At 47.7% G+C, this 26,530-nt stretch overlaps 1 protein-coding gene across 2 annotated transcripts in view; it reads right to left on the reverse strand.

The window, feature by feature from the left end:
- Nucleotides 1–12,963: 12,963 nt before the first annotated feature.
- The window catches only part of ETS1 (ETS proto-oncogene 1, transcription factor), a 125,006-nt gene continuing 111,439 nt past the window's right edge, over nucleotides 12,964–26,530 (reverse strand). For both annotated transcript variants that reach the window (XM_030841012.2, XM_030841019.2), the window contains 2 exons: nucleotides 14,637–14,755; nucleotides 12,964–13,360 (listed from right to left, as the gene is read on the reverse strand). In XM_030841012.2, coding sequence (XP_030696872.1) covers nucleotides 13,145–13,360; nucleotides 14,637–14,755 — 335 coding nt within the window. In that variant the 3' untranslated portion in view covers nucleotides 12,964–13,144. The remainder of the gene's footprint in view (nucleotides 13,361–14,636; nucleotides 14,756–26,530) is intronic.

Genomic DNA, 26,530 nt, shown 5'->3' on the forward strand with positions numbered 1-26,530 from the left:
AATATTCCTGAGCTAAGTTCCTTGGAAATAGTTTGACCCTTTTGAGCCGTGCTTTTCAGCTTTATTAGGCAGGAGTACAACAGTATTTAGTCTAGGGCTAAATTTGTTCCAGGACTGATGCAAAACCTTTCTCAGTACTCCATCCAATGCCCCATGAATTATGAAGTTCAAAAACTGGCAAAACTAACTTATGGTAATAGAAATTAGAATAGCAAATGCCTACAGGGTGGGAACTTTCTGGATATGCTGCTTTACACAGATTTGTCAAATGGAACAATTAAGATCTGTGCACGTCGCTGTATGTAAATTTTACCTGAGTAAAAAAGCATATTTAGTATCAAATATACATGCATATCTATAAATTCTGAGAGAATTTATACAAAAATTTCAATAGGGAAGACTAAAGGTGTTTTGTAAATTACCTCCTGAATATTTTTCAGTATTATCTAAATTTTCAATAAATATGCAACCTTTTAGAAAATATGTAAAATTAATATTTAAAAAGAATGAAAGTATTTTCAGGGGATTCTCTACCTCATAGAATGGATGACTGAGAGGAAACTAACACTTATTGGGCTTTTGCTGTGTATCAGGTCCTTTAAAAACCACTTTATTACATTATTCCATTTGATCGTATCATCCTATTTGCAAAAGAAGAAATGGTGCTTCAAACAGGTTGTTATGTGTCAAAGGTCCCCCGAGTTGATCTTAGGTCTGCATACCTCTGAAGTCCATGTTTTGATTTTAAGAGAATTAAGCCCCTAGATGGATTTTTGAAATTCAGAAAGTAAAGAGTACTGGGCAGGATGGAAAAGTCCCAGAAATTTATCACTGTCTACAGGCTTAGGAATTGCCACACTGGACTCTGGGAGTTCACTCTTAAAAAGGCAAAGCAAATTATTGGTGAAGGGAGAGTCACAAATCAGGCATAGTTCATCTGAAACTCAAGGAAGTCTGGCCTGAGAAAAAAAGAGAAGTGAGTGGCTCGGAGAATATCCACGAGCTCTACACCCTACATGGCAGGTGGAAGGAGAGGGAAGGAAGCTCTGTCCCCTCCTTACAACTTGTGGGCAGCTTATAAGGACAAAGGCTGCTTTGTCCCCAGATGGAGTAACCCCTCCGAGGCCAAGGGGTCAAGGCTGTCAGGTTACGGGAATAGGTGTATTCTCTGTACCAGCTGCCTCCTGCCCAGGCAAGCCTGACTCACAGCTTGGTCACCTGTCTGGAATGGACTGCAGGAGAGCTCACCGGTGAGGTCACCCAGAGAGCAACGGGCCAGAGCAGTCTCCGTGTCAACCCCTCAGGTCACACCAGCTCCCTCCACTTTTTGCTGGAGTCCGTTTCTTTGCGAAGTGAATCTCTTCCCATATCTATCGATACAACATACTTTGAACGCTAGGCTTTAACAACCTCATTTGCTTTTTCTTGCATCTCCCAGCTTAACACTGTGAACGAAACGTTCGCGGAGTGTTCTGGTAGACTCTGAAATGGAGTTCCTGACTCCCCACAAAGCTCTGCCAGGTCCAATTACAACGGGGTGGAGGACCTGAGATTCAGACTTGAACCTGAAGCTCTGTTTAGAAGGGGGGTCTGAGGGGTAAAGGGCATCCGTGTGTACACGTGGGTCGATGTTCTCTCCAAGCTGGCACGTGGCTTTTACGAGATCATCCAAATCCTAGCTGGAGCAACAGTCACGGGTGACAGTTGGCAGAGAGGAAGATGATGGCTCTCACACTCTGATGGCTTCACCAGTCCTTCATCTTGAATCCTCATGTGCAAAATGGGAGCCGGGGAGACGGACCAGAAGGACCGAGCCCCACCGCCCATCACGGCCCCTCACCCTGCTTCTTCCATAACAGAGCTGGGCGGTGCCAGACCCTCTGCCAGAGGCCGGGGCCCAGGCTGGGTGTGGGCTTCCTCGTTTCCCCCCACGAATGAGTGAGATCTCATTCACGTCTGAGGTCTTTGGCTGATCTACGTCATGGTGGGGACTAATTATTGCCAATTGTAGCACTGCGGGGTTCTACCTTCTGACGTGGAAAAATGGTCTGCTGGGAAGCCAGCTAAAACCAACACAGGGCCATTTATTGTACACTTGTTAGAAAGCCACCAGGAAGGCCTACCCAGGCTGGTTTTTAAACACATACACACTCAAATCTTCTTTCCTCTTACAGCCAAGAACAGCCAGCCCTGTGTTGAAAAGCACAGGCTCACCTTCTCGGTCACGAGGGAATGCTCCCTGAGGGTCAGAGTGGGATTTTGGAGAGAGTGAGCTCCATTCCATTTTGAACTGCCTGACCTTCCCCGGTCCCAGCAGAAGCAAGAGGAGAATGAGAAAGGGGGAAGGAGCGCTTCCTGCATGTTAAGTACTGTTCTATGCACTTAACATGAATTATTATATCGATCCTCAAAATGGACCTATGAGGTAATTGTTATTATTGTGATTTTGTGGGAACTGAGATGCAAAGATACTGAGTAGTTTATTGAGTGATGGAGTCAGGATTTAAACTCTGATTTTAACTGATTGCAAATGAGCTTTTTTCATCATAAGCAGAAAAATTGCTGGCTCACAGAAAATATTCTTTTAGGGCAGTCATCTCAAAATTTTTCTGGCCCTATATCCCCATCAGTAAATATCTTTAAGCACCACTTCCCATAGATGCATATTTATTTGTAGATTAGATGCACTAGCTAATATCTATTAGCATTGATTGATAATAATATTAGTGCCCGGGGCACTGATGCTTATTGACGACAATGAATGTAAGTCTATATTTAATATACTGTTGGTAATTTGGAAACTTTTTTGGGCCAAATGTAATTAAATCATTGCTGTCTTAACCTCCCTATACGGATGACAAGTAATTTGTTCCACGGGTTGAAGAAGTAATCCGGCTTTTTTTTTTCTTGCCTTGGTGTGCCTGAATTGTTCCTATTGTCTACAATCCAGTTTCATTGCAGGAAACATTTTAAGCCCCTTGTCCATGTTGTGAGGATCGTTTGGTTAAAATTAGATATTCTGGGTTGTAAATCTACTCGTTGCGTACATGTAAACCTTAAAACACCATAATTTGCTGAAACAGGGGCAGCAGTGTAGACCCCCTTCTATGTTGCATGATCCCACCCTGGCCTGCAGAGTTTTGAGTGCATGCAGAGAAGCCAGAGAAGGCTGAACAAAGGCACCGAGGTGGATAAGCATATTCCTTTGTAGTAAATAAAAGTGTGTCTCCTATTTTCAGAGTGAAAAGAAATAGGAATCAAAGTCCTTCCATAGTCCATGTCTTATTCTGTGCGATCCCTGGAGTGTGCACTCCCCCACGAGACCCCTGCTCCAGAAGAAGTGGACACGATAGTCCTGAGTTGCCCCTCACTGAAGGCTGAGGGCCTGGGTGAGAGAAGCAGGCTGTGAAGAGCTGGGCGGGTCGGTGGGGTGCGGGCACAAGAAGAAGCAACGTCAGTGCTCAGGCATCGGCAGGAGCAAAGCTCGAGGGCTTGGAGGCCACACCAGCCATAGGTTTTGGGCCAAGCCCAGCAGACCCCCATCCTGGGAGCGTCACGTGGGCCCTGACGGCCTGGTGTTCTCGACTTCATCTTTTCTGAGCCCCACTCTTTCAAAAGCCTCCCTGGCAAATGCTTGAATCCCAGGGCAAATGGAGATGCTCTCTGCAGCACAGTGATCCCTTAAGGTTTGTTTTCCAAGATGGAAAATAAAGGCATTTCAGCCCTTCCGTGGATAAAAATAACTTGCTGTTGATTTTGAAATTTCAAAATCATTTGTCTCTCCCGCAGACCAACCCGTACAATGGCACTTTGTGAGCGAGAGAGCCCTGTGCAGGGGCCACCAGGCCCGGGGTCCTCCGCCTGCCGACGGGAGGAGACGGGGAGGCCTTGGAGCCGGCCCAGCGTTGCTGTTGGACGTCATTCAGAAGCCCCCGCTGGGCGGGGGGAGCCCAAAGAGGAACACAAACAGAGAGAAGAGTAGTGGAAAACGCTGAGTCCTGGAGCTGGCCAGAACAGCGTCCGCCTTTCCAAGCCTGGAGCCAGTGCTCTGCCCACCTGCAGCTGCGACAGCAAGCTGGCCGTGCCAGGCAGGGGAGCCTTGGCACTAGAACCTTCCGTCCTGAGGCCTGGGAGGGCAGAGCAGACACACCTGACTCTGCAGACAGCCCCTTCAGAGCCCTTACCCTGAATGCCGAAGTCTTCTCCTTGTCCCAGGAATCCAGGGGAGAAAACCGTTCTCCCAAAAGGGAGAAAAAGACTTTCTCGAGCTGTAGTTTCTCATTTACTACTGGGTTCCCTTACATAACACTTACTATGTGTCAAGCGTCAGCACATATTAAATGGCAATCACCGTACCAATCCTGTGCCGTTGATACTATTATCCTTATTTCATGGATGAAGAAATCGAGACACAGAGAGGTTCATTAACTTGCCCAAAGTCACACAGCCCCAAAGCAGCAGGGCTAGGACTTAACGCCATGCAGTTTAGCCTCAGAGTCCCTACTCTTAAAAGTCACTGCCTTTTCTCTCCAGCCTATGACATTTCCTCTCTAGATATATAAGATAAGAGAGACAAAGAGAGGAAACTCAGGTGGAGAATAAAGGGAATGGGTGAGAGAAAGAGGAGATGTCACCAAGAACTGGCACAATAGAGAGATTTAAAAAAAAAAAAAAAGCAGGAGCCTGTCAGTCTCAGAGAAGCGGTGTGAGACCAAGATATAGAGATGGTAAAGTGGCCTGGTAGTAAGGGAAGACGTCACAGAGCTGGTCAGACCCCTGCTCTTTCTTCCGCACCAAATGGCATTCTGGGAATAATGCTCAGCGATTGCAAAGCAAGGGGGGCTGAGACAGCTCCCGGCGGGCTGAGGAGTGACCACTGGAGCAGAGAAACCAACACCTCCTCTTTCTCTTCAATTTCAGCCTGGGGTGGAGGCGGGTGCCCAGGGCTCCATGGAGATCAGCACCCTGATGAGAGGAGACAGCCTATGTCATCACCCGGGGAGGCCTGTCACACCCACTTGTAAGCTAAATAGCTCTTGTTCTCAGAAGGAAGGGAGGGTAGGAAGGAAAGAAGGAAGGGAGGGAGGGAGGAAAGGAAGAGGTGGACTCTTTCTTGCCTGTGCTGGAGGGACAAGCCCTCAACCTTCACGGGATACAAAGGATTGGCCTTGGAGTCAGCAGAGCTAAGACCTAATTGTGCCTCTGTGACCAGTTAGCTACGGGACCTCAGACCAGTAACCCAAACCCCCTTCACCTACACGATGAGAGGACTGGATTTATCTCTAAAGTTCTTTCCAGATCTAACATCCATGCACTGGGGATATGGTGACCGAGCACAAGGACTGTCATAGTCATCTCTGGGTACCACCCAAATCCCCGTGCTCGCACAGCAGCCCACCACCCACCCAGTCCCAGGGATTCTGTCACCTGAGCACCCTGCTCATCTGCTCACAGCTGACACTCTGGCAGGCTTCAAATGAAATCGTTTTCCAGCTGGTCTCTCTTCCTCCATCCTTGTCCCCTCTGATCTGTTCTGCTCTACAGGCAGAATAGTCCTTCTAAGCACAGATCGGGTCATGTGACTTAGCCTGTGGGAAGATCCTCAGGGTCCCGCCTTACTCTCACCTGGCTCACGAGGGTTTGAATGATCTCCTCCCCATTCTCCCCTCCTCGCCTGTCACCATGACTCCGTCGCACCCTGTGCTGTTTCCACAGAACCTCTTCCAGACTGAGAAATGGAATCTTTCCTGCCAGGTCGGTAAACAAAGGATGTTGCAGTCATCAGCGATTGCGGCCACAACTGCAATGGATGTGAGCTGGAGAGCCCTGAGGGAACTCAGGAAGGAAAGAATACCTGCCTTCTAGCAGCCATCAGGCTGCAGCCACTCCCCACGGTGCACCCTGAGGAGACTCGGGATGAGAAAGTGCAGGATACTGGCCCCAGAGAGCTGAGGTGCACATCAAAGGAATGATTCCAGTGATATAAGCCTTCCACCACCCCAGGATCCAACCTGAACACTGGCATTTAGCAGACTGTTGGAATCCATCAGAACTAATAGAAATTATTGTCATGATCAATTCTGAATCAATCAATTTTATGCCAGGATGTTTTTTTGCCTGGAAAGTGGATGAGATTTAATGAGTAGAGGAAGCAGTTTGGGGCTGGGAGGAAAGGGCATTAGAGTCAAGAATGAAATTTCAGGATTTGCCTGTTCCTGCCCAGGGCCAGTGTCTTGAGCGGACAGTGTAGAATGGGCAGGGAGAAGGTGGTGGCATTCTCTTGACCCCGGCAGCTCTCACAAGTGGCTACTGAAAACCTCCTTGCCCCTCACATGCTATCATGTGGAGAGACCAGAGCCAACCTGACATCAAAGTTCTGAAAGATGCTACGGCCGAGAGCCCACTAGAGCCTGGATGGCAGGATAAGAGATTGAGCACAGGGGGGCTTCCCTGGTGGCGCAGTGGGTGAGAGTCTGCCTGCCGATGCAGGGGACACGGGTTCGTGCCCCGGTCCGGGAGGATCCCACATGCTGCGGAGCGGCTGGGCCCGTGAGCCACGGCCGCTGAGCCTGCGCGTCCGGAGCCTGTGCTCCGCAACGGGAGAGGCCACAACAGTGAGAGGCCCACGTACCGCAAAAAAAAAAAAAAAAAAAGAGAGATTAAGCACAGGACTAGCAACTCACCAAGGCTCTGGGGACTGCCCGGCAGCGGGTGAGAGCCGGCCACTGTTGAGTCCCCAGCGCTGCTCTGGGCAGATGGGTCCCTGTCATTACCTTGGGCATCAGCACATTGAGGGACCCCGGGCAATCGAATGAAACCGGCTTTCCCAGGGTGAAATATTTTCCAGGAAAATGGAAAAAAAAACGAAAGGGGCTGGGGCATTCAGTAAAACAGGAAATGGCAATGACCAAGGGGCAGAGAGGCCAGAGCCACCTTTCCCAGCTAATTTGAAGTTCTCAATTCCCAATAAATGGGATTTTTTTCCCCTCAATTTCAAGCCTTTTAAAATGTTCACTGGTCAATCAACACCTGCTTTTATCAGACTTTCTTAAATCCCTGCCTCATTGCAAGAGAAGCCAAGAAAGCACTTTTCTCTTCTGATATTTGCGGTTTCTGGAGAGGATTCCTGGAACTGGGAGGAATCCCAAAGAGCAGTGGATAACCAGCAGTGTGCTGAGTGGTAAGCCCATCAAAGGGCAGAGGCCAGTCCTCGGAGGGTCAAGCAGCCCTACATGTGAGCTAGAGAAAGGCCTCTGTACAACTGAAATTGCACCACAAACCACCACCCAGAGCAGCGCTGGGGAGAAGCAGAGGTTGGAAAGGGCTGTGGGAGTGGAAAAGGCTTCCTTACTGAAAGAAGACCGTCCTTGTTCCACACTCGGTGCATGAAGCATCCCTCTTAGTAACCAGGGCTGTGGCTTCCATGGAGGGTGAGCCATCAGCCAGCATCATCAAAGGAGACCTTTCAGAGCTCCTGGGTGGCAACGTGGCGTCATGGAGACAACAAGGGTTTAGAAGTCAGATGGTTCTGATGAACCTGATGACCTCTTGTGCTCTCTTCCACTGCTGGTTTCCAGAATAAAATAAGTTTCATGCCAAGTAAACACGGGAGGTGGAGAGATACCTTCACGGGGTTGACAAACTCACATTCTACAGCAGTGAGGCAGGGATGTAAATGTGTGGGGCTGAGCCATGCAGACAAAACAGGAGACTCACGTGCATCTCGAAGTGGGCAGCCTCCACTCCGCGTCCAGGGGTGTTTGCTTTACGGGAATGACAGGATTCCAAGACCGCCCCATGGCCTTACTGCCGGACACTGTTCACTTGAGTTGCAGAAGTGAGTCCCAACACTGTGAAGGCCACACTGAACATCTCTGTGGCATAGACTCAGTCCTCAGTCAACCTGTGTGTACCCTGTAGTCTCCACGGCCTGGCTTGTTTCACTCAAAGTACAAATCACAATCCTCTTTCTTTTTCAGGTTAAAATGGTTAGACTTCATTGTACAGGTAAGCTCTTTTTGGTCAATTTTTGGTCATGATTTATTAATTTATTTTTAGCATGGGTGCTATAGCTTGCTCCAAAGCCATAGCAGTCTGGAGCCAGACTAGGCTTGGGCCATTACTTTATCCTACAACCGCCCAAAAGCCTGTCAAACTCTGTAGAATTTTGACCACCAGCTTCTTTTGAATGATTCCTCTTTTCCCTGCATCTCCTTCTCACCTTATCCCGTTCCCCCAAATCCGGAGGGAGTTTTAGAAGACACTGTCTCTCCACCACCCCAACTCCAATATGGTGGTCCCAGCAGTGTCATTAAGAGAGCACCAAAGCCTAGGTGTCTGAGAGTTCCCCAGCTAAACTCTAGCTCATAGTTTGAGAGGCCTAAGCTGTTTTCGTTCCAGTGTATCTTGTATCTTTTAACCTGGTCAGCATGGAATCACATACTTCGGGGGAATAAACAGCAACTTGTCACTGAAGGAAAGTTCTCTGACCAAATCCTAGACTGAGGCAGGAACCTATTCTCTGTGTCCTGTGGATTCAGGGGGAGAAGAGCTTAGATGTGGCCTCGGGTTGGCTGTGGAGTTGTGGCTTTGCCCAGGCTGGCAGCTGAAGACTGAAAAATGTAAGGACCTCCAGCCGTCTCCCCACAGTGCCCCAGTGAGTGGCGGTGGCTTGACTGGGTTGTAGACCGGAGCCCTCCTCGCGGCCAGGCCAGCTCCCTGACCACTGGACCACACAGTCAGTGTTTAACGTGCACTCAGCAAACCTCAGGCTCCAGGCCTGAAGAAACCGATTTTCCAAAAACAGAGCTCTCTTTGTGAACGATTCAGCAAAAATTCTCTTTCCAGCTGTGAGTTGGGATTTGTGTTGCAAATGCTGGTGTTTTAAAGACATACACCTTCCGCAGTTCCAACAACAAGAGAAAAGCACCACGCAGGATGTGTTCCTAAACCCTCCTCCCCAAAGCACCTATAAATACGATCGGATTGATGACACTGGCTGCCGGGGGCTCGGACGGATATTATCATTCCCAGTTTTCCGTCCCAGTGAAAGAGCTGGGGCCACGGAGATGGACGGGATGGGTCCGCATTGGCACAGGACAAAATGAATGTCAGAAGGAGGGAGAAGAATGCTGCTCCTGGGCATGGACCAAAGATGTTCAACTCCCCGTGTTAATATCAGAAACTTTACCTAGTGGAAATCAAATGTTTATCTGCTGAGTCATTAAAAATTTTCTTCATGTGCCTCTTAGTTCTCCAGGCGCGATCAAAATGCGGTATGATGAGGCCAGGGACATTCCACAAAGGATGATACCATCTATGTCTAACTGGGATGTCACATTACACTTCCACCTATTCCTATTATAGTTCTCACTTTATTAGGAAATCTTTATCTGAAATGGTGTAGAGCAAGTTGAGATCAGCAAGACAGAGTGGCGTTCCTTCCTGTGCTTGTCTCTGGTTGGTTAATCTGTCCCGCTTTCACGCATGAACCAGACAGGAAAGACTGAAGCCAAACCCACATCATTATGAATGAATTTCTTTGCTTTTAATCTCACACAGTTTAAAGTACAATATGAAATCAGGCTACAGTATATAAAAAATTCTCCAGCAAGATGATGTGCCAGCACCAGCTCCTAAAATAAACAAACAAAAAACTCCCCAGAAGAAATTTTTTTGCATTTAAAAAAAAACACATAGAAACTTACATCGCTACATCTCTAAGCTACCTCAGTTCCGAGTTTTAAAAAGCACCTGCTTTTCCTTTTTTTTTTCATCTTGCTTTTAAATTTTCAGCTTTTAAAAAATATAAATTATATGAAAATACAAGTTGGAAAATAGTCAAACACAATATAACATCTTTTTCACCCCTATACTTCTGAGCTTAAAAAAAAAGTATTCTAAAAAAAGTTCAATAACTGAGGCAGTATTCCTGATAGAGATAATTTCCTTTTAATCTATATATTTTATATATGTATATGTATACATATATTTATGGTTCCTCGAAACTTCTTTGGAATGTAGATAAGAGTTCAACACATTTATATAGACCCCAACAGAGAAAGCAGCATGCACAGCATGACTAGGAAAGAGAAGGTGTCATTTTCACCATGAAGATTAGGCAAGTTAATGCTCTAAAACCCAGAGTGTTCGTCTCCAAAGTGAGGAAAAGCATATCTGATCTTTGAATGCTACCTCCAATCCCCAAAGCCACAAAACCAGGGCTCTGTGTAGGGAAGTCCCTCCCCTGACTGACTGCAGAAGGGAACAAAAGTGACCCTGAACCCTACAGCCAAAACCAACACAGGTTAAGGCATCTCCAGGAAAATAAGAGTTTCACCCAGCTCAACCAGATTTGCCCATCCTTCCTCTGAAGTTAACATGTTTTTTTTTTTGTTTGTTTTTTTTTTTTAAAAGCAGAACTCCAACAATTCTGCTACATTTCCAGTGTATAAACCACCCACCACTCTTCCTGGGATGGTCTCTGGCCTTTGGACAGAAGGAGAAAAAGCATCTGGCCAGATCGACAAAGCTGTCTGAACTCATACACTATCTACAAATACTGAAAACGGTGCACTGAGAGAGAAAGGGCATCTGAGCAAACAAGCAGCTGAAGGGCATGAGGAAGCACTTGCTTACATCTTATCTGCTAGGGAATTACGGCAGGACTCACACGGGGGAGTTCTCAGCATCATTGTACAAGGAAAGGTTGTTGATGAGTTGAGAAAGTGATTTTATGCCTGGTGGCAAACAAGCAGTGACCGATGCCCGGCCTTGGTCCTACTCTCGCCCACCACTGAAATGCGGAAAGACTTCACAAGAAAGCCCCGGGATTATCTCAGCTGCAGTTTTGCACGTCTGCAAACACACACACACATGCACACGCACACGCACACGCATGCACACACACGCAGGCGCACACACATCTTTGCCAGTGCCCAACAGAGATCACATCATCTAAGAGAAAACAATGTAGTCCAAACAGTTCTGCCTAACACTCCCTGAGCAGCTCCTAAAATATTTCGAGAGCTTCATTAAGGCACCTGCATCCGGAAGAAGATCAAAATACACAGCTGGGCTGAATGCAGCCTTCGCTTTCCAAGCAGACGCTCCGATTTCTCAGTAGGAGGAAACGCGTGAATCACAGAGCTAAGTTCCTGATCGTTCGGGGTCTGCAAGAGGACCTGGGAGAAAACAATCCACTTTCTTGAAGCTACGCTAGAAGGTAGTTAGTACTTCCAGTTTCTCAGCTGGAGCCCATCCTAAATATTTCTTCCCCTTCCTCACTGAAGCCCGAAAAGCCATCCCTCCGTCACCTTCCTTTGAATCAGGCGCCTGTACAGCCGGGGAAGCGGGGCGGGGGGGGGATCCTACTTATAGGAGGTGCTTTTCCTTAGTGGTCAGATGTTGGTCCTCTCTCCCCAAACTCCATTTTCAGATGACCCTTTACAACACCCCAGTTGATTATGTTTGTAGTTCAACTTTGGGAGAACTAAAAGTAGATTTGAATCCCATGGACCACCTTATTCCTACACCCCAGCTCCTTTCCTAATAGTTCCTATATCCCTTCAAGTCTTCCTTCCTCTGCAATTACTAACCCTTCACTTACCCTGTGCCAGAATAACGGATCCAAAGCACGGGGCCCTCACAGCATCTGCGCTATGCACCGTGCTTGCCCACCCAGTCTCACCTGACACCCGACTCAGCTGCCTTAAACTCTTCAAAGGAAAGCCTTGCACTTCTCCCAAAGACAGCCAAGCCCCATTTTATTCACAGGCTCCCTTCATTTCCATGGCTCCTACAACTCAGGACATCTAAATGGCTTTATCAGACGCTCTCCAACTCATGTCATGTCTGTAGTTACTCTTTCACTCACCCATCAGAAAGCTGTACATCTCTCTCTACTGAACAACAGAGTGGGGGAAAGCAATAAATGTGGGATGCTGGGGAAATAATACACAAAGGAGAAAGGACAGAGTGTTAGTTGGGAATGACATGCATTCAGGACTTATTTCCTAAGGCCTGAGGGGTAATGCCCGTGCATACGGATTTTATTCCAAGTCATGTACGTTACAGGTCTAAAACCAGTAAAGAACCAGGTCCATCTTCCCCCTTCGATCCCCTTTCCATGACTTCTACAGTGCTCCTACATTTACTGTGGTCCACAACCAGGGCTGCAAAATACATTCAGTTCGCAGACTTAATGCTTAGCTCAACGTTAAGTCCAGACTCTGAGAATCCACTAATGACAAGTAAGTAGAAGGGTGTGATCACAATTTTTAAAAACTTACAGGTGAAATTCACATGCACAGTTCCCTTGTACCCAAATCAGCCTTATTTTTTCCTCCACACATCAGTCACATGAATCTGGGATCCCCGATCTCAGGGACAGCGCTTTTTCTTTCCAGTGGGGTCTATATAAACAGTTTCCTTTCACTGTGACAGAATCCTCAGCCAGCATATAAAAACAAGATTGCATGGTACAGCGATACTGAGACCACTTGAGAGCTTAAGACGATTTTTAAGAAAAAAAAAAAAAATACTGGCACAAAATTTAATAGAATAAATTTTAACACAAAAACAGTTTTGGTCCCTCCCCACTGAAGTCCACCTTTGTTTGGAAAGTAGAATAAAAGGTAAATAGTCCTTGGTTTTTAGTGCATCCCCCAAAAAAAGGCTTTACCCCACCTCCCTCTTTTTCACCCTCCCAGACCTAACAACAAAAGGAAATTAATGGCCTTTTATTAGTCTCATGACTCCTGATGCATCAATTTCTTTTGCTAATAGATCCGTAACTCAAGACACATTATTTTTTTGTGGATGATTTTTTTTTTTTTAAATGATTGGACACGTTAGTCTCTTCCTCCCTTAAGCCAGATCCTTCAAGCTTCTAAGAAGGCCCTTGTCTCTCTCCTGAAAATCCGCTCAAGAATTTCCCATCCCACCCACCCCACAAGTCCTGGCTCTCCTCCTCCAACGGCGCACAATTGATTATAGCTGCAGCTTACTTAGCTCCCACCCCTGAATGTAAAAAAATGAGTTCTGGAAAATTAAAAATAGAATAACAATTAAAAATTAAGAGTCCGACCAACGTGGTTGTTCTTTGAAATGTCTCAGCAGAGTTTCTCCGGCCCCTTGGTGTCCATCACTCATCCGCGTCGGGCTTGACGTCCAGCATGGCGTGCAGCTCCTCGGGCGTGTACCCCAGGAGGCTCTGCAGGTCACACACAAAACGGTACACATAGCGTTTCCCCGCCGTCTTGTGGATGATGTTTTTGTCATAATAGTAGCGAAGGCCACGGCTCAGTTTCTCATAATTCATCTTAGGTTTGTTTTTCCTTTTTCCCCATCTCCTGGCCACCTGAAATTTAATTTTAAAAAAAGGAAGAGGGGTAAACATCTACAGGATGATCCAAATGTACATGTTTATTTGCCTGCACCCGTCCATGGTGACCCACGATGTTCAAGAAAGGGTTAGAGATTCATGTACATAGAAGTGACTTTTCTGACCAATCTTTTCTGAATTCCGAATTACAAGGGTTGGGCAACCATGACAGTGAAGTTGATTCTTTGAGTTGATGAAAACACAGTGACCCTGAACTTCTAGGGAATGGAGTTAAAGCATCTGATATTAAAAAATAAAAAAAGAAAAGCAACACTATAGTGTCTCCTCTTACCCTGTATTATTAATAGAATGTCCTTGCTTTGAAAGCATGAAATCTAATGCAAGGGATGGACGGCTGAGCTGCCATCACACCTGCCTTTCATCAACAGGAAGCATTTTTTTCTGTACTGGGCACAGGGCTCCTCATGTCTGCCGGAAGAGAGAGGTTGTCTCTCTTGTTCATTGTTCTTTATCCTCAGAATTGGGCGTGGCACAGAGCAACCACTCGCCAAGTGTTTTTTTGTTTTGTTTTGTTTTTATTTTTGTATTGAAGTATAATTGAGTACAATGTTGTGTGAGTTTCAGGTGTACAGCAAAATGATTCACTTTTATATATATATATTATATATATAAAACATATATATTATATATATAATATATATATAAAACATATATGTTATATATATATTATATATATATATATATATTCTTTTTCAGATTCTTTTCCCTTAAGGGTTATTACAAAATATTGAGTAGAGTTGCCTGTAGTATACAATAGGTCCTTGTTGGTTACCTATTTTATAAATAGTAGCGTGTATATGTTAATCCCAAACTCAATTTATTCCTCCTCCCCTCACTAAAGCATCTGTTAATGAAAACACAAGTTAATGTGAAAATTGTACCAATCTTCCAAGGCCTCTCAAATTGTCAGACCCCTTCCATATTCACAGAGCCACAAGACCAGGGAGGGCGCAAAGTGAGAGAAAGCAACTTGTGTCTACAAAGGGCCTACTAGGTGCCAGGCACTTTATGGGCATCATATCAATTAATCCTGGAAAACAAATGGCCAATGTAGATATTTTCACTATTTTCCAAATGATGAAACTAAGGCTCAGATGAGGTCACCCAAGTAGCAGGTGGCAGAGCTGGGATCTGAACCCTAGAAAATGTCATCAACCCCACAGAACCCATCTCCAGAGCTCTCTCTCATCCTCCCTCAACAGGAGACTCTGTGAAGTCACTCCCTTCTTACCTCATCTGGGTCAGAAAGCTTGAATTCCCAGCCATCTCCAGTCCAGCTGATAAAAGACTGACAGGATTTATCGGTGAGTAATTCCAGAAGAAACTGCCACAGCTGGATTGGTCCACTGCCTGGAGACACAAGCCATCGTGAATCATTACACCAGATGCTCCACACTCTCAGCAACTAATCCCATCACGGGCCACTCCCGACCCCTCCTCTCTCAGCCCATCAGCCGGGGGAAAATGAAGGCAACACAGAGCACAAGAGGTACAGGAGGCGCTCGGAGCTTGAACAGACTGAACAGGTGAAGAATTCCTACCAAAACAGCCCTTAACACAGAAGAGCGATTGCCTTATTTGGATCGACTTAAGGGTCAGTCCATTTTTATTGCTAAGCAAACTCCAGAAAGAAAACACTGTATCGCTCCTCTGAGATACTCTAAGGCAGCATAATCTTTTTTGCCTTCAAAAACGAAGTCATTATTTTTGCCTTACAAAGTACTCAAGGTATGAACCAAGCAAGGAATGCCTCTACCAGTTCCAATCAGAAGTCAGAGCCCATAAGTAATCTGGACACAGTGTGGCTAGGAAAGACCCAGTCCGTGTAGATGAAGAAAGCCTGGCACGCTCTAACTCATACAGGAAAACTTGACTTTTTTTAGACTCTAATCTTCAACCTGAGTTTCAAATTTGTCTGATCCAAAGTAAACTGGGATTCAATAGGAAACAAGCTTTACGTTGCCTCTCAGTCTAAAACAGAAATGTCCTTTATGACCTCTAAGGGCAAACTTTTGTTATGTCTTACACGTCTATAAGGCATGTTCACATGCACCATCTTGCTTGCTCCTAAAAGCCACTCTCTACCCTCCTTATAGGCAAGGCACACTGGGCTGACTGTTTCCATTCTACTGGTGCAGAAAAAGGCGCTCAGAAAAGTGATGTGACGTTGCTCCAGGCACAATTAGAAAATGGTGGGCCTACTGCCCGGGCCGTGACTCCCAGGCACCAGGGTAACCTTGATGGACGCCTGTGAGCAAACAGCAGCTGGTCTGGGAGCTTCCTTTGAGCTCTGGGACAGCCAAAAGAAGCAACTGCTATAGCAACAGCTTCCTAGTGGTCCCTCCTCAGCACAGCCCAGGCTCAACAGGGAAAATGAAATATCTCTACCTCATCCTCACTCTGAGTACTTTAAACCCATCTGGCAAGAAATAGCTTACACAAATTCTAGAATTAAACGATTCAGCAAATGCCTACAAAATATATTAACGTTTGAGGAAACAGTCCCAGGAGCTACACCGGTAAAGCCTTACCCTTCTCTGTTTCTACCCCTCGCTGAAGAACAAGTTCATGGACAGCTCGGACACATTTGCAGGTTTCTTAGCAGTTGAATAGTCACCAGCTACCACCCTCTGCCTGGAGTAATGTCCTAAAGTGACTTCCTATGAGGAATCACTAAGAAGTCATCCGGATGGACAGGAGTAAGAAAAGAGATTTCTATTAAGAAATGCTATGGAATTTTTGGTGGCAAAATAATAAGAAAAACGCAGTTATAATAGCCCTTGTGACATAATAGGTTCCCTGAAGAAGTGGAGAATGAGTATAGATACTCACAGGATCCCTGAAATGAGACATGTAAGGAAAAATCAACTACTACAGTCCAAAACTATGTAAATAAGCCAGGGAGTTCACGGTCCTCTCCTGGGTCAACCACATAACGCAGGCGTGAGAGAGAGTGGGGTGTTGCTTTCAGACACCTGGCAAAGGAAAATATGAACAGCAGCTATGATTTATCGTGTACCTACTATGTTCCGTAGTAACAGGCGATGCTTTATAGCATCTTATTTATCCCTCACAATAAGTCCATGGGTGGAGGCTGTTGTTATCGTATTCGTTTCTCCCACTTTACAGCAGAGAAAACTGACCCACTGTGAGGCTATATAACCTGCCCAAGGCCGCGCAGGTCAGAATTGGTGTGGCTGGAACCCAGGCAGCCTGACCCCCAAATTCTTCATCTCGACACTCCATTGCCCCTAGGCAAGACCAACCCAGAAGCTGGCATCTAAACTGCCCGCTGGCTGCAGTGGTCCCAGGGATCAAAGGACCCAGCTTTCTAAACACATGTTCTCTTGCCCGCTTCTCACAGCAAGCAGTCCCGGACACTGGGCGGCCAGTGGTCCTCCAGACACAGCCGCCACTAGTGACCTTGGTGTCCACCGCCACAGGTGGCACTCCCAGCCCAGTCAGGTCCCCTCGTGGTCGCCGTTAGCCTACGTAACTCCATTATTTCTCCCCCCACTAGTTACCTTAAAACCTCTCCCACACTACTTGTCTTAAAATCCCTTTGGGGAGACAAGGGGGGCTAATTATACCAAGCTGAGGAAAGGGAAAGAAATATGGGGATTCTTGTCCCCAGGCAAGTCCTGGCCATTGGCTGGGAACAGCAAGCATGTCCCGAGTCCGGGGAGGGCGGTCCAAGAGCCACCTCCGTCCTCCACCCTCGAGACGTGCGGCCATCAAGTGGGGAAGGGGCTTTGATTAGCGTCGCTGGGACCGGCGCGTGAGGAAGGGACGTCAGACAGAACTATTGCCACTGCTCATGCTGCCGCTTCCTGAACTGAGATGTCCGAGACGCAGGCCCTGCAGCTCCAGACCGTTCTCTGTGTGCCTCTGACCCCTGGTGTCTGTGGATGTGGCCGAGGGCGGGGTGAGCCCTTGCATGTGGGTGTTTTCGCTTTTCTGTCATTGTGAGCCTTCCTTTGCTCATAAGGAACATAAACTGAAATCTGGGAACTGGGAGGCCAGGTCCTAGGTGTGGTGTCCTCTAACTCTTTTTTTTTCCTATTTACAGAAGGGAAGGGGGAGGATCAATATGAAAACCAGATGCCTAAAGAAAGCACAGGGCCTGGGATGGGGAGTCTCTGCTGGGCTGCGAAGTCAAAACAGCGGTGATGTCAGCTCAAGGCTCCTTCCTCAGTTCTCGAGGAAGAATCCAGCCAGCCCACTCAGGCCAACCACGCACGCAGGGCTCCCACCCAGGGCTTTCTGGAAGTTGCCGCTAACCCTTCAGAAAGCGCTCACGGTGACCCCGAACGAAAGGGATCCGTGATGCCTCCCAGAGATTCCTCTCTTGTACACTTCTGCTGACACCCCGACCCTCCTTTTGGCTGTGGAGGCAACAGAAATGGGAAGGACGTGGGGTTCTTTTGCCGGCCAGAAACGCTGGGTCAGGGCAGGAATGTGGGCGTCAGGACGGCTTGTCCGCCGGCTGGACCAGTGGACAGTCCAACACGGGAGCCTGTTTCCACAACAACGGGGTTGTGGGAGGGCCTGGGAGGGGAAATCAGGGCCACCTGACAGGCCAGCTCTTGGAGGTGGCTCTGGGGTCCCTGGTGACACTGACCTCCTGGCCAGAACCCAAGTCCAGCCCCAAGGGAAGTTCTCAAGCCCCAGACTTGTGCAAACAATGGCTGAGGCTGGCCCTCCCGGTCCGAGCTCTCCCAGGGGCTGTTTCTGCAGCGCTTGGAGTTGGTCTGTTCAAATCCTCAGGGCCGGGCTCCATCCCGTGCCCTCCCTCCGACACGCCCTCACGTGGTAAAGCCTTTTCCTCTATTTTCCTGGCACCTCCTCTCCGCTCTGGGCCCAGGCCCACACACCCACCCAACTGGACTGTGGTCCCAATGACCTTTGTCCCAGGGAGCAGAGAATGGTACTAAGAATAGTGCCAGTCATGGGAAGGGGGAGCTCATACACCAAATGTGACTCACAATGGTGTCCCTGTCCAGGGGCCCCGAGGCAGTCAACAGCGGCCTTCACCAGGCTGCCCTGGGGTGTCACACTTCAGGAATCCAGTGGCATCACTGGGAAACTATGCTTCAGAGCTCTGAACCGCAACAACAGAGGGGTCCCTGTTAGAAGGAAGTCTCTCCCCCAGGCGGTGCGGGAGGGAGGGCCCCTGCCCCACTCACACACACCACCCCTACCCCGCCGTCGGCCCCCTCCCTGGCCGCAGTGGGGAATTTCCTCTGACTGCTTTGTTCTTCTCGGCTTCTGGGGGGAAGAGGAAAACTCTTAGCGCAACACTGACAGTCCTGATCTGAAGACTGTGACACAATCTCAGAAGAGATAATATCAGGTGGGTACCTGGAGGGACCGCAGGCCAGCAGAGCAAGTCTCACACGAGGATGCTTCCCTCCAGAGGCGACCCTCAAAGCACTTCAAATCCAAGGCTACGATCTCTTTTTTTGTTAAGGCGAAGCTTCAAGTCAAGTCTTACTCATTTGGTTGTTTATGTCCCTTTTCTTTGTCTGGGGACTGGGAGATCCCCATATCCGTCTCAATGAGCCAGGGATGGTTATTTAAAAGCCCCTGCTTTTTTACTCCCTCGCTCCGAGGCTAAGAAGTGAGCAACTTCGGTAAAAGGAAAGCAACAGGCTAGGATGGGATGTTAGAAAGGCTCAGGATCATAATTCTTTCCGTGGGGCCACGTATAGGTATCTTCTCAGTTTCTAGGCTTGGGGGTTGCCTGCCATGGCAATGAGCTCGCTGCTCATGAACGGGGGTCAGGGTGGGACTTCAGTTTTTCCTTTCCAGTTCAGCTGCAAGTTCTCACTCTGTCACCTGTGCCCAGCGCGAGGTTAACACACAAGAGTGGAGCCCGGGGCAGCGGCTCTCTCGGGCAGCCTCCCATCATGCTTTGCTTGCACCAAAACCGGCTCCGACAGCTTTGTTCTCCCTGCATCTCTCTCACCACTAGAACACATGCTCCAAGGGCGGGGACTGTGTGTTTTCACTGCTGTAACCCAAAGCCTGGGACGGTGCCTCACCAACAAACACCAGCTATCAAAAAGCTATTTGTTGTTAAGTGACTCCAGCTGTTGGCTCCCTGCAAGCCTGGGCTGCGTCTGATTGACCCTTCTGTGTTCAATGCCAGGCCTGGGACCTCGTCTCGGACAGGTGCTCGGTAAACATTTACTGAACTGCATGATTCAAAACAACCCTCCTCTGCAGAAAGGTGTCAGGGTTTAAAAAAGCGACCCAAACTGCTTCTCTCTATTAAACTATATTTGGGGCCAAACAATATGGGTGACTCCCAGGCTACGTTTCATCAACATGGGCCCCAAAATAAAAACGACCACACCTCCTGTCCTTTGGGGAATTCATTTGCTACTTTGAGAATCTAATCTCTGCAGCTCGACTCTCAAAGTCAAATACCTCAGTGTGGGCAGGACACCACATTTATTTTAACCTATGAAACTCTCATGGTTGGTCACCCTTGCAACAGGGTTCACTCTGCCCCAATAGCACACATCTGACAGGTGGTTCTAAAACAGAGGAACGGGACCGACTGGCCCCTCCCTTTCACCCAGGTGTCTCTACCCACAGCCAAACGATGATGGCAAAAACAGAACACTCAAATCCAGAAATGACCCATCTGTTCACAAGTGTGAACTGTCTTTCAGACTACTGCAGGAGTGCCTACCTCTGGGGGTGGTGGGTCACCCCGGAGTCTCTAAGCATCACCCCCTTCTTGTCAACCCCCTTCTAAATTATCATTCACAAAAGATCTCCAAGTCCCTCTGTTTCCATTCAGTCCTTATGAAATGACGTTTAATGACAAATTGAACAGAAAGCATCCTGTCGGTCTCTTGCCCTCTGGGCCAAACTCAACATGAAGCGGCACCGTCTTCTGCCTGAGGATGAAGGAGCCACGAGATGCACTGCTGGCTGGTGTGGCATCCAGAGCACTGGGATTTTCAAAAGAAGGAAGAGTAGAGACTGCTTCATACTTTGGCTTGGCTTTATGCCTGTAGGTGCCTTTTCCCACCTCTTCTGAGTTATGTCCCTCCGTTGCCCTCAACTCAACCCAATTTCACCTCATCCCCAGCACAATCTGTATATGTACGATACATTCTGTAACTGGCCAAGGTGCCTCGGTTCAATGAATCACTGTAGATCAATAGGTTCTATACACACGCTCCTCTATAATGGCTAGCAACACAAGGGCAGCAATCGGGGATACGAGTTCCAATAATTCAACTCATAACCACAAACAACTTTCTAACAGGCACCTGAAAAACACACCTCATGGACGTCACGAGGGGCAACATGTTCGTGCCCTTGTGTTTATGTATTGCTGGTATAGCCAGGACTTAACAATGGAAACAAGTTAGAGAACAATTAAAACCAGCTTTTAATGTCAAGTCCATGTCTCTGACACGTTAGACCAAAAGAAAGAAGGAAGCATTTCAAAAAATTTTAACAAACAAACAAACAAAGATGTCAGGCATTGGACATACTGACAGAGCGATAACAGCAGATAGTATCGCATAAAATGAAAATATATACAGGATGGTGGGAAACGCCCAAAACAGGGAGTCAAGCGTCTAGAGCTTTGATCCCAATTCTTCCCCGATTCACTGAGCGACCTCACGCAGCTGGTTAACCTCTCTGGGCTTTAGTTTATCTATCCCTAAAATGAAAATAGTTATCCCTGCTCCTCTCTACTTTACAGAGATGTAGATCAAGTTCCTATTATTAAAAATAAACATAAATATAAATATATGCATATATATATAAAGAGCTGACCACAGCGCAGAGCAGTCTGGGAACAACATAAAACACGACAATGGAGGGAATCCCCGGTGGTCCAGTGGTTAAGAATCTGCGCTTCCACTGCAGGGGGCACGGGTTCAACCCCCGGTTAGTGAACTAGGATCCCACACGCTGTGCGGCGCAGCCAAAAACATAAAATAAAATAATAAAACACAACAATGGAAGAATTAAACAGCAGAAAAAAATATTTTTAAAAGCAGACTTTTCCAAAAGGAAAACAAGAGAAAAAAAAGATGGAGTTGAAAAAAAAAATAGCAAAAGCACTAGATCAAATTCAATGATTCTTCCAAGAATTCAACTGGCCTTTTATACGGCAACTTTGAAAAAGGAGAAAGTTAGAAGCTAAGACAAAATGGTTAAAGTATGTAAGTGTAAAATGTTTTAAACACTGTAGATGAGAATAACCGGTTAAGGTTTTTTAAAGTGAGGGATAACTCTGAAGTTCTTGCTCTAATTCAAAGTAGGCAGGCACAAAAAGAGCAGATGCAAACTGCTTTGCAAGTGAAAGTATCACCGACATTTTATGGTTTGGGGAAATCTTGGCCACAGACAGACTTAGATCCTCTTTCCCCCAGTGCACGTTTTTCCCCTCCTAATCATTTATACCCATCACCAAAGCGCACTCCACCTAATAATTATGTAGGGCTGAGCTAGAATGAGTCCAGCATTCCCCACAAATGTCTGTAGTTTGGCCCTAGAAACAGATCCCATCACTATTAACTGAAGGAAGAGCAGAAAGTCTTGCCCAGCTATTAATGTCCAGGACAGTCTGGGCAGTGAGTCTGGGGCTGGCAATGGGTCAGCCGGGCTGCCCCACCTGCGAAAGACGAAAGTGAGGCTCACTTGAGTCTGCCTGGGGCCTGAGAACAAGACAGTTACACACTTAAGTATCTGGAGGAAAGGCCCTTGTTTTCGCTTGGGCTCCTTACACCTACGTGTGTTCAAAGTACACATGTGTGGGAGCGGCCGCAGGGAAAGGAGACCCTTCCTCTCTTAAAGGGGCAGCCTGTACTCGAATGCAGGCACCTTTCCTCCAAACCCAGGAACTCTGCCTAACCATGTTCAATCCGCCACTCAGACACACACTTGGATAGTGAGCCAGCAAAGCTGAAGGCAGGAAGCGGGCTTCTTTACAGCTTTTCCTCCTGAGGTCTGCGAGGTAACTGATTGTTTTAAGAAGTCACCAGAAATGGGTAAGGTTTGGATTTGAGGGTGCGGAGTGAAAATTTTGTTTAGAAACCAAAATAGAAAGAAAAAAAAAAGCTTTATGTCACTAATGTAAATGTCAAAAGAAAATGCCTTCCTAAGTATGTAGGGGACAAGAAGAAAGAAGGAGGTCTTCACTGATTAGAACTAGAAAATAGGACTTGAGAGTTCTGAAGCCTGGACCTTTTCTAGTAGGTTCTCAAATGCCATCTGAGCTTTATTTTATCCTAGGGGGTAAAGTTTCCCCCTCGTACCAAGTTTCCCCCTCGAGAAATGACTAGTTAACGTATTCAATTCTTGGGGAGGTGACTAGATCCTAAGCCATCATTTGAGCATATAACTTTTCAAGCCTTTATCTAGCAAATAATTTCTGAACACCCCTCAAATGTAAAGCATGGTAGCCAGATTGGGTGGAATAACAGAAGAGGGTACTAAAAGCAGCATAGAGGCAGCAGAAGAAACACTCCTGTTCCACCATAATGGGATGAGCTGAAAAGGCGCTACCCACGCCTTTAAAGAACAAAGGAGCGAGAACCCAGCCTCGAGGGGCCTTCACGAGAAACTGCACCCATCTCAGCTCTGAAGGTCAAACACCTCCACGGAGCCCAGCCCTAAGAGCACCTCTCCCGCCAAGCAAGTCCCAGCTTCCTCACCGAGTTCAGACTTTCACATTCACCCACCTTAGGACAACTTTCACTCTCATTATCTCTCAGGGAGAGGTGAGTCACACAGCAAACAATGCAGTTCGGTAAGTTAAAGTCAACAATAGGCACTGAATCCAGAAGCCCGTCGTGGGCCACCAAGAGCGTCGGGACCACGGTCTAGAGTCCTGCTGTATGACCAGCCAGACACCACGCTGATCAGTCAGGGATGATGGGGCCACGACCGCATGCTGCTGGGCCCTCTGGCCACAGGCAGCATATGTGACTCCATCCACCCTGCCCCCAACCAAGGTCAGGCTTCCTGGGGCTGCTCCAGCCAGGAATGGTGCAGAGGGCACAAGAGGCCATTCCTGCAAGACAGAGAGCTCCCCAGTCTTTGACCGAGGAGTCCCATCAGCCTGGCCACACCTCTCTTGGAATTGAGCTGCAGTTGGAGGCTCTTCCTACCTGCAGCACAGCCTGAAGGCTCCCCTGCCCTTTCTTCCTCTTCCCATTGTGTTCTTCAGATGTTCTCCCCCGAGTCTAATCGTGCCTTGGCATCTGCAGACCCAAACTAACATGCTACTAACGTTGGATATTTTCCTACAAATTGTCTGACGTTGTGAAAACCTGTGAAAGGCCTCTCCTTTGCTGTTTGCCGTGTGACTTTGGGCTAGACTTCTTCCCCCTCTGAACCCCAATTCCCTCCTTTGTACAATGAGGATAACAGATTTTTCCTCATGTGGTCATTGGAGACAGTTAAAAAAAAAAGAATGCGTATGAAAGAGTCTAGCACTTAGTAGGAGCTCAACACACATGTGGGTTGAGCTGAATAGCTGAAGGGACCTAATCTGGTATGAAATATTGGCTGTGCCCCCAAGATACTGCCCGGAATTACTGGCATTCTGTAAGTCAAATCCATCATCCCCTGACCTCGAAGAATGTAGAACTGTATTGAAGGACAGAAGGTCTGGAGAATAATACGAAACAGTGGTAACAACGAGCACCTAGAGGGTGCTTCCTGTGGCCCTAGCACTGTGCTGGGTGCTTTCCATAAGCTATTCATGGAATTCCCACAATAATCCTAGGAGATAGGAACTCTTATTATGACCATTTCGCAGGTGAGAAAACTGAGGCACAGAGATGTCAGCTTGCCCACAGTCACGCCGCTGGTCAGTGGCAAAGCCAGGACACACTCAGGCTGCCTGGCTCCAGAGTCCATACTCTTAACCCCACCACGATGAAGCCTCTGCAACATACCCAGTGGTCAAACAGCCTGGATGGTCTCCTGTCATGTGCTTAACCTGGATTTAAGACTGAAGGCATAAAAGTGACAGACGGGGTGCTGATAACCATCCTATCTGTAAGCATCACATGAAAGTCACTTTAGGGAGAAGAGGGAGGGATATACAGAGGCCCTAGAACAACAGGGGTTTGAACTTCATGGGTCCATTTATACATGGATTTTTTCTTTATAAATACATTGGAAAATTTTTTTGTACATTTGCAACAATTTGAGAAAAACTCAGACAAACCGCATAGCCTAGAAATATGGAAAAACTAAGAAAAAAGTTGGGTATGCCATGAATGCATAAAATATACGCAGATGTACACAGAACAGACAAAAAGTGTGTACATCGACTGTTTATGTTAGCAGGTCAACAGTAGGCTAGTAGTTAAGTTTGGGGATTATACTCGGATTTCTGACTGTGTGGGAGTCAGCGCCCCTCACCCCCGTGTGGTGTTCACGGGTCAATTGTAGCACCTCTTGAATGGAGTCTCCACGCCGGGGAACCACTGGTCAATCAGTGTCCAGAGAGGCAAAGGCATCCAGGGAACCAGGACATGCCAAGGGGCGAAATCTCACAGAGCCCTTCCCAGCAGAGGCTGCGGGAGTTTCCAGGCCGGCTGTTCAAGGCCGACAGGACCTGTGTGGATGCCTCGGCAACACACTGGCTGAATTCTGTTCAGTGGAAACATCTGACTTCAAAGACAGAAAGGTGGAGCTTCAAAGTGGAGACAGAGTGGAATTCCAGAACTGTCACCACCCAGTTCCACCACTTGGAGTTAGATTTTGTTAAAGAAACAGTGACCCAAATAAATGGGAGACTCAGAGACTCCTTTAAAGCTGGGGGACTGGGTCCCCAGAAAAGATGTGTCATCGTGTAAGTTTCCTGCCTCCTAATCCAGGCACCCACAGGCCTCGGCGAGTTGGAACGCCAGGGTCTGAGATTCTGTTTTGTGAAGTATGAAGGGGCCTCTCCGCCGCAAAGGCAGCTCGCCGGAGCTACCGTAGCTGCGTCCAGACCCCGGGGTGGCTCAGCCAGCTGCGGTCTTCAAGGGCAACTGACGGAAACAGGGAACCTCCCTGTCCATATTTCCGAAGCCAGTTAGAAGAAAAAAATGAAGAGTGAGGCCAAATCCTCCCACCGTGTGATCTTTTCCACGGGTGGCAGATGATTAAGAAAAATGGTCCCAAAGCGAACCAGTCAGGAGGCGGAAGCAGTGGAACGTCCATGCAGGCAACACCAAGGGGCTTCTGCCCCCCCCTCCCCCTCCAGCCCAGAGCTGCCAGGGAGATCTCCTTCCCCAGGCTCCAGAGTATTTCCCCAGCAGCCTCATAACTGAGCAGCATGTTAACCCGTTACTCCAGTGAGGTCCCAAAGGCACTCCACACACCCCCTTAGGACCCAGCGCCAAACACAGCACAGAGAATCAGAGTCCCCCCGGCTTCTGGCAGCAAGCCTCCAGTTAGGCTCAGGGGGTCTGTCTGGCTTCCTACAGCCTGCTACTCACAGGGGCCTGTGAGGAGAAAGGGAAGATGCTCCATCTGCCTTTCTCACTGCCAAGCTCTTTTCTTCCCAGCCACCCAGGTGCTGTCCGACGATGGTCTACACCAAGGCTGTGATGCTGCCTGTAAGCCTGAGGCCAGGCCCAGCCTCGCCTGGGCCGAGAACCTCAGGGCCCCTGTAACAGGCAGTACTGCACGCAACAGGCACCAGAGTTCTACGCTCACGTCAGCAAGCTGGTTCTTCTTGACTTTAGTCAATTCACACCCTTATCGCGACAGCAGGGACATGGAAGACTATATTCCAGAGCTTGGCTCAGGGAATCACCACCCTCCCCCCATTACAAAACTCCAGGCTGTTCCACCTGTAGACGAGCATTAGAATCTTCTGCACGGATTCACACTGCACTACCCTGCTCCGGTGATGCGCCACCCCCCTTCCTCGTCAATGACTTAGGCTCACACCAGAAGCTTCCTCGGTGGTTGTTTGTACCTGAGGACGCTGGGATGATTTTGCAATCCAGCTTTCCGTCAGAAAACTGTGATTTCAGGAAATGCCATCCAATCTCAGGTTTCATTCTGAACTGAAGGGCTTTGAAGCACTTCTTTTTGCAGGAAAGTTGTTTATTTTCAAACACATGTTTTAGCAGTAGCTTT

Source organism: Globicephala melas, chromosome 8 (genome assembly GCF_963455315.2).
Source record: "Globicephala melas chromosome 8, mGloMel1.2, whole genome shotgun sequence".
Classification (NCBI taxonomy): Eukaryota; Metazoa; Chordata; class Mammalia; order Artiodactyla; family Delphinidae; genus Globicephala; species Globicephala melas.